The 11,510-nt window shown below is 44.1% G+C and overlaps 1 protein-coding gene across 2 annotated transcripts in view; it reads left to right on the top strand.

Annotated features, from left to right (window-relative positions):
* The window catches only part of NEK6 (NIMA related kinase 6), a 68,186-nt gene extending 56,680 nt beyond the window's left edge, over positions 1 to 11,506 (top strand). For both annotated transcript variants that reach the window (XM_075772441.1, XM_075772442.1), the window contains exons 9-10: positions 5,337 to 5,450; positions 9,320 to 11,506. In XM_075772441.1, coding sequence (XP_075628556.1) covers positions 5,337 to 5,450; positions 9,320 to 9,430 — 225 coding nt within the window. In that variant the 3' untranslated portion in view covers positions 9,431 to 11,506. The remainder of the gene's footprint in view (positions 1 to 5,336; positions 5,451 to 9,319) is intronic.
* Positions 11,507 to 11,510: the final 4 nt, after the last annotated feature.

Here is an 11,510-nt window from a genome sequence, read left to right on the forward strand (position 1 = left end):
CCCATAACATCGGCCTTCTCAGCAGGAGTTCGGCGCTTGTCACTGTTACATACTTCTGGGAAGAACGCTCGTCTAGTACAACTAAATGCTCACCCAACGAGGTAACGCACTGTCGTTGGTGTGTTAGTCATACAGTTCGATAGGTGCTGATTTACTCTTGGCAGGTGTGAAAGTGCCATGTGGCGTGCATCTCCAGGGAGGGAGATGGGAGATGTAAGACAGCAGCACAGCTGGCCCAGATACAGTTATGGATTTGTGTGGCCCAAAAAATGCCCTTTGCAGGGGGGAAAAAACCTGCAACTGTCCATTCTTTTTATACTCCTACCAGTGTCCATCCCAAAGACTGCATCTCGTCAGTGCTTCAGCCAGCCTGCTCACACCTGTCCTGTACACTTGACAGGGCACAGAGTTTCATTACGGAAAAAGATTTATCTGTGTGTCTGGCATAAATGCCCCGTGAGTTACCTTGAGCAGTGTAACATCCCAGCGTTGGCCACTAGATCTGCTGAAGGGAAGAGCCACTTTGGTGGAGACACTGGAGCCTGACATGATTGTATCACTGTTTTATTGTTAAAATTCCATGGGATAGGAGGCAGAGAGGGTGTAAGATACCCTTCTAAGTACTTAATAAAAAATATTTGGAAAACTCTGAGCTTAAATTGAGTGGCTTTGTGCCTATCCTCAAATTCTCGTTACCTCTAGTGAAAGAATTAGAGAGACTTCTAATAATTCTGAAACAGCAGCAACATACCATTAAAAAACTGGTATTTTTTTTACAGAGGATGTTTTTTTCTTGTAATGGTCCTAATGAGATACTGACAGCTGGCGTGGGAGAGTATAGCTGTATGTACCTGGGTCTGCTGGTGGCGTTTGGAAAGGACCTTGGGGACTCTTCTGTGGGAATGGGGGGGAAGGATGCCTGAGCTCCCAGTAATTCAGTATGCTGAACAATTCCAGGAACGCTTCATGTATTGGTCCTATAGAGGAATTGTCAGTTTAAGGCTTTGTTGAGCCGAGGGCTTTGGCCCTGCCATGGGATGTTGGACTTGCCAAGTCTGTCAATAACAGTCAAAGTCACCCAAGTTGGACACTGCGCCTTGTTTGCTGCTGTAGTGTGCAGCTTCTCCGTCAGGCTGCTCTGAGTCATTTCTGAGGCTGAGCTCTGCTGGAGATGGGATTCCAGATTTATGCAGAGAGAAATATTTAGCGTTGTGCTAAGTTATGTTTTTGTTGCAGGCAATATGGTCCCCTTATGGCACAGTAGTCTTGGTACTCCTTATATTTCAAGAAGCTGACTTAATTGCGCACTAAACATAATTCTCTGGTAGGAGTAGCAGTACTGTAGTAATGTGAAAGATTTGGCATGTGAAGCCTTTTAAAATTTACTTCCTACGTAGGTAAGCCTTAACTTTGAACAGGAGCTGCAAGACCTTGCATATTCCAAGGAGGACTGGACCAATTTTGTGTTCAGTAGATAAACAGCTCCTTGACTCCTTAAACTTTCTAGAATTTGGAAAATTAAAAATTAAATTTGTATGTCTTTGAAGGAGCTGTATTTTATCTTAACTGATGTCTTGCAAGGAGAATGTTTTTTTCCATTTGGCTTAAAAGTAAGGAAGCGATGTTTGTTTGGTTATGAGTCACTTCTGATATTTCTCCAGATAGATTGTGTAGATAAGCTGCAGAGAGATTTAACGTACAAATTGCCTTCAGAGACACGCGTGTCCACTGGAATCCACTTAGGGAACATTGAGGGGTTTGGGATGTGATGCCACATAGCACCACTTAACTTTGACATTGATAATCACACAGTGATTTTTATTAAATCTTATCAATATAGTAGTAACTGTCTTCATCCCTCACTTCCTCTAGTTATCTGTCAGCAAGATAACTTGGAGGGGATAAAAATAAGTTGTTAATTCCCAGAATATAGCTACGAGCAATGACTTTAGCAGTTCTGGCAAGGCGATCAATTTAAACACTAACAGTGATTCCTATATATATAGTTTTTAACCAGTCATACTGCATGGTGGTCATTTTAAATGGAGATCTAGCTGTCCTGTGGTAATTGCTCTAATCAAAATGTCAGGAGCAAACCCCTGTGTAGCATCACAAACTGTTGTTAGAGTGAGATTTGGAGCGCCTGTGGTCATGACCCCTGCAGACCTGGCTGTTTTAGTCAGAATGTGTGCACACGCTCTTTCCATTTTAATTCCCTGCCTTTACCACCCCAAAACCCCACGGTGTTTCCTTCCTGTTCCTCCTCTTTTGCATGTGACCACTTAACTAGACTTGGAAAGAAAAGTTAATGGGAATTGAAAAATCCCTTTCAACCTTACTGGCATTATTGATGTTTGTATTGAAATCTCAGGACCTTGTTTAACCCTTGATTGCCTTCCGTGCCTTCCCTAATGTGCCCATTAGTGTTTTTCTTGGAGCAGTCCTGCGTGCTGGGTTCTCCAGTCTTGTTTTAACTGATTGAGAGCAGTTTGCTATCAACCTCTAATTGGAGATTAGAGTCTCTAATTGGAGTCTATAATTTTTTTCCCCCCCACTGATTTGCCTGTTATGACAGTAATGAAGTAACGGTGATACAACTTCACCTTTTGTCTTCAAAAACTTCCAAAAGCCTCCAGGGCTGTGAGGGTCTCACCCGGCCATTGGGGCTTCATTCACAAGCCTGTTGGGCCCCTCTTCCACCTCAAGTCCGCAGGGTTATGAGGAATAGCTTGGCATCGCTACTGGTGATGGTGGTGAAACCACGGAGAGGTAAAAGTGTGCCCACTCCCCAACCCACTGTTTTGTGCAGCTGTTAAGAGTAATTCCTCTTCTCACTCAGCCTGCAGCAAAGCACAGTAAATGTCACTAGCACGGCAAATATCTTGAGCTATGTTATGTGAGGCATCACGGACAGAAAACCGAACAAGCCTGGAATTTTCTGAGATAGTTTTGGAAGCAGTATTACTTGGTTCACTGTGTCCTTTGGTATAATTTGGGTACCTTTGTATATTCTGTGTTGCCATGTATAAGCCTCTGTGGATATCTGATAAATACCTCTGGAAGAGCTTCCTGAAATATATTTTAGACTTAGTCCTTAGTATGTAAGGAGCTAACCTTGGCGATTTGGCCAGAATGTATCTTATTACTTCTCGTAATGGCTCAGAGCTCGCTGCAGAGGGTCTCTGACCTCTGCCTGGCCGCCTCGTGTAAGGTGACCCCTGCAGCTGGGGCGTGTTTTCACCAGCTTTGCAGAGTAACCAGTGTGTCTTGCAAATAAGCAAGGAAGAAGCATAACAACTGTAAATTCTTTAAAAGATAGGTGTATGATTTAAACCAAGGATCGTTCATCTTGATGTGTCCTGCATTGCTTAACACCTGGATGTGTTAATGGTAACGAAGTTTCAGTCAGCATGCCCCTGCGGTGCCCAGGGATGCTGCTGTGCCCGGCCGCATCCTGCTACTGGAAATCCAGCAGAGATGTGGCGTTTCAAAACCCTGCCCTAATAAAAATTGTGTGTCTGTCACCAAATCACTAATAATCCATCAATCTTGATCCTAACTGCAGGATAACAGAGTGGAGGATCTAGTGTGGACTCTTTTTAATTCTGCTGGGAGCTTGCTGCATGTCAGCAACAAGACAGCATTCTTCAGAGGGCTTTCACAGTGTATGGTAATGAGCAAAAGACTAATAATCATCAAATAACCCCCTATTAAAGCTGTAGTGAGAAGCATCAACTTCAGCTGGCCTCAGTATGAAAAGCTTGTCGATTTGATGCGGCTTGTAGCAAAATGGTTTACAAAGATCTAAACAGAGTGGATAATATCCACAATTATCCAGGGGTGCTTCATTAGAAGGAGGTATCACTGTGTTGTGCGGGGCAGCCTCTGACAGTCAGCGAGAGCGAGGAGCAGCACTCAAGTAACACCCTGGACTGATAAGCCAATGTGCCCGGTGTTGCTGGTGGCCACAGGTGGGTCTGCTGGGCCCCGGTGCGGGAAGCGAGAGGGAAGGTGCTCAGCTCGGTGGGTACCTCTCACGGGCACAACTTGAGCCACGTTTTGTAAGCTGAAAAATGCTTGTGTGGCTACAGCTGATTTTCTGAGGCTCATCGTTCGGTGTTCATTTAGACCTCCTGGTTGAGAACTTGCAGTGTAAATGCTTTTCCATGCACTAAGATGAAGTTTCCTTCCTGAAACTTAAGTATAATATAAACGTATATTTGTCAGGAGTCTCTGCATACCCTGGTAGGAATTCTTCCCTGCCCAGAGCCTTCCATCGTGCTCTCCTTGCTGTGTGGACAGCCTGTTTATCTCTGACATCTGTCATATTTTTGGAGATGCAAACACTAGATTCATGAAACAGAATTCAAAGAGGAAAAAGACCAGATTGATTAGGAAAAGTTTCAGTAGTTTGGTTCCCAAATCTGCCCTGAGATATTCTTTCCTAAATAGCAGATTTCCAGCAGGAGGGGATGTTTGTTTTGAAGTAGTTTTGGGTTTTTTTTAAAAGGCTGAAGTATATTTCTCATGCTTACAGGATTCTTTGTATACTAGGTAGCCAAATGTCCCAAAATAATCAATTTATTCCTTGTAGCAGACTGTTTCAAATTTACTAGTTGCAGAGAGCAAATGAACTGGCTGTTCTGAATATGATCATAACTGAGGAAGATTGAAACCATGCCATGTCATCAGACAGAAGAGCTCCTACTTTTTAGAGATGATCACGTTTATGAGAGGTTTTCATGGACATCTTTGAGCCAGTTGGTTTTTCACTGATTACCTGACAGTCCGAGCATCCCATTTATTGGTTAAAAAAAAAGGTACTTTTTTCTGTGTACCTGTAGAATCACCTGTGTATACCCAGCATCCCACATCTGAAAGGGTTTGGGCAGAAAGAATCACAGCGATAGAAAACATAGACTTTGCCAGGCTCGGTGCTGCCCACGTCCCAGCTGGGGGGCTGGCATCTTGAGGGTGCGCCACGAAACAGCATTGGGGCAGGGGCCTGGCTGTGCTGAGTGGACACGACTGGTGCTGCCACATCTGCGATGGGGATGGGGGACAGAGGGACAGGGTTGTGCCTGGCAGGAGGAGCGCTGCGCTGCTGCTGCGACTCCACTTGCTCACGCGTGCACGTGAGGATGGTGGGCTGTCGGGAAGCGTTGTGATGGTGTGCAAAACTGTCATGATCTTGGAGTAACTTTGGCTGTGGACAGTGTGGGAGAGCAACATCATCACTTACTGTCAAAGAACAAAATTTGCTCTTGCAGATCAGCAGTACTGGGGGTTGTTGAATCCTTTGCATTTCTGAAATGTTTTCTGTTTTTACTCTTCAGATGGCAGCTCTTCAGAGTCCTTTCTATGGAGATAAAATGAACCTGTTTTCTCTTTGCCAAAAAATAGAGCAGTGTGACTACCCACCTCTTCCAGCTGAACATTATTCTGAAAAGGTAAATTGGGAGCATTTTTGCAGGGGAATGCGGTGAGGGGTGCACTGAAATTCCTCCCCGCATGGGGAGGAGGAACCTGGGAGGAGAAGCCCCTCCATATCTATCCAGAGCAGAACAGGGGATGGCCAGAGTGTCCTGGGTACCTCAGGGCTGGCGAAGGAACCTCCCCTTGTGACGTGTGCATATTGACAAGCTAAATTAAGACAGAAAAGATTATTTCTTAATGTGAAACTGAAAGTCTGTCATGCTGGCAAAAAAATGGCAGTGAATCATGGGAAGGTCCTCTCCTTTGCTTCCTTTCCCTTAAAATAACATTCCATAAATCAGTGCTTAAATTTTGTTTATGAAGTCTTCAGTGTGTAACAAGGGGAGCAGGATTTTTTTTTAAGAAAAAAGAGGGGGAGGGGAAGAAAGCTATTTACTGCAATGAGCATCTCTACAGCAGCTGTACGGGGGCTTTTTAAAGTCTCTTTTTGTGCATATGAGAGCCAGGGATTGAGAGTAGTAGCTGAACTGAGCATATTTAAAAAATAAAAAATTGTCACTGTGCATGCTTGCTCGGCGATGTTTTGCTTCAGCTGCAAACATGAGCGTTGTTTTCGTTCAGGGCTTTTTGAGCTGGGTTTTTTAAATTACTCTTTTTCCCTTACCTAGACAAACCAGCTGTTTTTCCTTACCTCCTCATTCAGATACAGTTGCCTCCTATTTGCAAGGAAATGGCTAATGTAATTTTAAATGTTCACCATATCCTTTGGGGGTTTTCTTTTGTTCTTCCTCAGAGTTCTGAGGAGCAAGAGGCAGGATGCAGGGGAAATACTGGACTGGCAGCAGACGGTCTGGTCTCCACCCCGAGAGGGACCCTGCATCACATGTTTTACATTTTACCTAGTTTTTCACTTGCTAAGTAACTCACGCAAAAGATTATTTGAGAACTGTTCTGGAAAAGTAGGTATTTTTTATTTATTTATTTATTTTTTTCCCCCGAGCTGCCATAGCAGCGAGTCCCGGCTCTGTGCATTCATGTTTGCCATGCTGTTGTAGCATGCATTTCAGGATATGCCTGCTGGCAGCAAGAATTAGTGTAAGTTGACAGATGTGTTTCCTGTCTTTACAATTACTGTCTGTTTGCTTCCCTCTGGCAGTGCTAAAGAGTGTGTGTAGTGTGGTGATACAATCCAGGGTGAGAAGGATGGTTTAAAGCTCAAAGGCGCCAGGTCCCAGAGAACCAGACTCCAGATGGTGTTCATGCACTATTAACAGAATGCTTGACAAAGTCTGAGGAGGGCTCTGCCTTTGGCTGCAGCTCCTCTCACTGCATTAGCTGCTGCTTCTGACTGAAACTGCAAAGACCTTCAATTTTGTGAATATTGGAACGTGACTCTACCACGAACAGCATTTGGTTTAGTACATACTTGTAAAGATGGGATTTTCAGATGCTTTTGGAGTGGATAGCCAAAGGGGAAGGTGCGTTGGTATCTCCCAGCAGCCAAGCCAGATAAACTGTGCAGGCAGGATCAGAAACGTAGAGGCAGCTCCCTGCAGTGGCAAGTTGCACCAGAAAGAATTTGTTCTTCCTGTGGCCAGTGGGTGGTTATCTCGGTCTGGACGTACACGTTTTCCTTCCAGAGCAAATGTCTCTGGTTTAGATTGAAAGGGCAGAGTCTTTACAACCACTCTAATATTGTCACTGCCACAGGTTTGTGAGCGATGTGGGGAAGCGGTAAAGCCTTTGCATCCTCCTGCCCGAAGGCAGGGGTGAGCATTAGGCCCTGCCACGCTACTGGAGTTTTCAGTGATGCTCCGGAGCCATCGGCATTTCTTCTCTTCACCTCGGTAACACTGTCCTGAAGTGAAGCTTCGACTGTGGGCTGACTGCTGATCACATGAATATTTTAGTTGCAGCGTTGTTTTAGATGAACAAGGCAGAGCATTATTGAAGAATGCCTGCTTTAATGGTGTTCCCTTTCAGTGATGTTCCTTTTCTGTGTAGCCTTTTGTGGCTCACCAGTCCAAATCCTCCTGTGATCAACTGGCATGCTGCTTGTAGCAGGAGGAGGAGCTGGGACTCTGGCCAGGATTAATTTTCTGTGTTGGGAACAGACTTACTAGTAACTGGAGATACTGGTTGGTGGTGCTTAGCAAGGCTTGGTCTGCCAGTTCCTTGCAGATGGTGGTGGAATGCCTGTGCTGTTCTGTCCTCTATCGATGACCCAGGCTGTGTTTGAGTGCTGTGTTTACACGGGAACACAGGTACTGGTTGGACAGATTGTACTGATAGCGCAGGCTCTGGTCAGAGCTTTAGAAGCATTTTGTTTATGGTGGTCTTGTCTGATCAGGGCTGAGGTACACGTTAAATCTTTGGGTTTCAGGGTTACACAGGCAGCACCCCCTGCCCTTGGGTGAATCAAAGTCACCATGGTGGTTAGGAGAGAGCAGCCAGGGTAGGCAGCAGGGTTGGGTTTACTCTGGAGGTAGCCTGGCTAGGGGCTTGTGTCACACTCTCTGTGTGTACAGAGTGATAGGCAAGGTGGTTAGCAGTAACTGCATCACACCGTGTCCATACTGGTGGTGCTGCCTGCGTGTCCCTGCCTCCATCATGCCTGTGTGTTCACTGCTCAGCTGCGTGCCACCCTGCAGGAATCCCTGCTGAAACGTGTCAGGCCCAGCAGCAGCTTGAAGCGCCAGGGCCTTGTTCCATCCAGAGCTGAGAACCTCACTTGAGTATGTTCAGTGATGCAGCTGAAGCCATGTGCTCGATAACTGTATGGTCATGCTTTTAATTACCATTAAAATAATTGGCACTGTGGCTACTGGGAGGATGTGAGAAGATCAGAGGCTCAAGGCTGTTTCTCCTGGTGCCTCGGGGGTACGAGCAGCTTTCAGTGTCTGTATAATTAAAAGCTACAATCTTTCATGTGCACAATAAAGAGGGGTGGGAGGTGGGGAGACTTCAGCCCTTTTGCATTTTATTTATTAAACATAATCAATGACCAGTCTCTTTCCTTCACAAGGGTTTTAGGAAACACTGATGTTTGACAGTTGTGCTCCAGTATCTGAAGATACAGAGGTGCTGTTGAGACTTCTTACACTAAAAACCTTGAACTGGCTTGTTACCAGGGGTTGGTGTGGGAAGGGAAGTGCCATTGTTGTGCAGGAGAGCTGTTTCCTCAGAGTCCACTTTCACTGGCAAGTCCATCCCTGCCTGTCAGTGCCAGCAGGGTTCTGGCAGTGATCTCACTTTTCCTTGTCCTGCTCACGGCACTGGTGCCTCTCTTTGCCCAGAGCTGCTTCCCAGCCCATGCCCTGGGCACACCACGCTGTGCCCTTTGCACCAGGCTCCCTTCCCTGCTGCTTTGACCTGCTGCCCTGTCCTGTGCTTCAGATTCCTGTTGACCACGAGCTGCTACTCATCTGACAACACTGGTCACCTCTGCTCTGGTTCTCTGGAGTGAATCAAAAGGCAGCAGGAGAAAAGATTTATTTACAAAAAAACCCCAAAGCTTTGACCCTCCCAGCGCCAGGAGCAACAGTTCAGAGCCATACCAAACCCCTGAGCAGGGAACCCCAAGGTATATGTACACTAGTAGCACATTTTAAATGGTGATGTACAATCCACTGGGGTGTGTGGAAGATTTAACTCTTGAGCACTGAAGGTTTGGTGGAAAAGGCTCTTCCTGGCCCTTGTAGGGTGGGGGAGACACAGGATGGGACAGAGGGATGTGTGCCTGCAGTCTGCCCAGGAATGTCTGCATAAAAGAGGTTCTAGCTCTTGTCCTGGACTCCAGCGGTCAGACACACATTCCCATAGCCTTTTCCAGGGAGAAATAGTAGAAGCATTCATGTTTCCATGTCTGTTTTCTGTCTTTCAGCTGCGGGAGCTGGTCAGCATGTGCATATACCCTGATCCAGATCAAAGACCTGACATTGGTTACGTGCACCAAATAGCAAAACAAATGCATGTTTGGACCTCCAGCACATGAACCATCTGCAGACACGCGCAAGAAGCAGCACAGCTTAGTCTTACTTGAATTTTTTTTTCTCAGATGAAACCGACTGGTGCCTAGTCACTCAAGCGAGAGGGTTGAGCACTCGTACCAAGATGCTCCATTATTTCTGCAGGTTATTTGACAAGGACTTTTACAAGGTGGTCATGCTTTAAAGGGAAGATTCTGTGAGGTATTGCAAGTGATTTTTTGTTTTTGTTTTTTGTTCAAGGCCAATAATGTGTTACAGATGTAGATCATATAAGGGTCCTTTCTTAAAACTGTTGTGTGTAATCTAGGCTAGATGATATTAACAAGGTGTCGGAGCATTTGACACGCCCCTTCTATCTTAACTGTAATGTGAAATATTGAAATAATTCCTTCAGTGAAATCACTTTATACTAATGTAAGAATTACAGTAGATATTGTGTAATTTGTATAACTGCTACTTTGCCTCTTCTGCAAATGGTTAATAACAAATTCAGTTTTTACTTCGTATATTTTAAAGCAGCCATTTATGTGTTTTTATTAATTCCCTCTTCTTCAGACTTAGGAACTGGGAAGGGTTTTGGGGAGGGGGGTGGGGAAACACATTTGTTTTGAGATTACTCTTTTTTAATGGAAAAGTTAGAGTGAGTATTTTGCTGATGCATTTAATCTGTTGACTTGGCTGCAGCCAATGAGATGAGTTAAGCATGTACCTGGAGAAAAAAAAAAGAAAACCATGCCAAACCACCTGAAACAAGCATTGCTTTTGCAAATAATTGCTCTTTAAACTTATTTTTCCATTTGGCATGATTCTTTTTAGACTACATGTTCTTGTTAAAAAAACAGTGTTTTATCTATGCCAACTAGCTTTTGGTGAAGATGCTTCTACACATTCAGTCATACCTTAGGTACTGTAGGTAAAACTTAAGCAAAGCAGTGTTTAAACACTTTTTAAAAGATTTCCAAAGTAAGTGTAAAATGGGTTGTGCACCTAAGTCTACATAAGGATCAGCCCCTGTCTATATAACTGTGAAAGCTCATTTACAGAATGTGAATTTTTATAAAAATCTCAACCTGATTTGAAGGAGTCATCTTCCTAACTACATGAAAATTTTCCAACAACTAAATTCATTCATTGAATCAATGATTTGTTTCCTTACTGTCGATGGAAAACATTCACTGCTTTAGGAACAAACGTGGATTCACGTTCAAGTGTTTCCATTTCATTTGCCTATTGGGAGAAGCAGGGCTGCACTTCCCATTCTTGAGGGCTGCAGCAGGGGAAATAAGGACACCTGTACTGTTACAGCACTGCTTCTGTGCGATGGGGGCGAAGGCCAACATGTACATTTGTGTGTGACAGTTCAAATGCAGCCTGTGCCTGTGTTTTTTTGGGGTTTTTTTTTCCTTAAGAAAAGCATACAATTCTTAATTTTTTTGGAAATAAGATTAGGGTTAGAGGGTTACATACATATATATATGCTTTTAGTGGATTTTTTTTTAACCTAATTTGCTCTACTTAAAGGAAAACTGCAGTGCCATCTTTACTCCACAATATTTATATAGGGTAGCAAAGAGAAGCTATTAATTGCTGTGAATAATGTTGGTATCATTAATGCAAGGTGCCATTTTATTGAATCTCCTCAGCAGAAAGTTGAGCCTGCTGCTCTCATGAGAGATTTAGGAAATTCAAATCAGCAGGAGAATGTGGTGGAGGCACCAAATTGCTTCCACCATTCCTGTGCTCATGTGTTTAATTTATACCCAGCTTCTTTAGCAATGCTTAGATTTACAGCAGAAGGCTGTCACTCTTACACTGCAGATTTCCTTTAAGCCATGGTGGCAGCTACACATTCAGAGGGATGGTTGTGCTGCGCCTCTCGGTGTAACACAGAAAAGGATCTTTGGCTTCCAGGGAAGCTCAGCTTAAATATGAGTGTCTTGAGAAGTCTGGTCACTTTCTTGCTACATAAAATTTATTAGTGCTTATAAGTAAATGTATTTCAAAAGGTAATTTTTTGCAATTGTGCATTTTTAGATAAATAAAAAAGTGATTTACAAAATAAACCTTTGTTAAAAAAAAAAGTCT

Source organism: Balearica regulorum, chromosome 20 (genome assembly GCF_011004875.1).
Source record: "Balearica regulorum gibbericeps isolate bBalReg1 chromosome 20, bBalReg1.pri, whole genome shotgun sequence".
Taxonomy (NCBI): Eukaryota; Metazoa; Chordata; class Aves; order Gruiformes; family Gruidae; genus Balearica; species Balearica regulorum.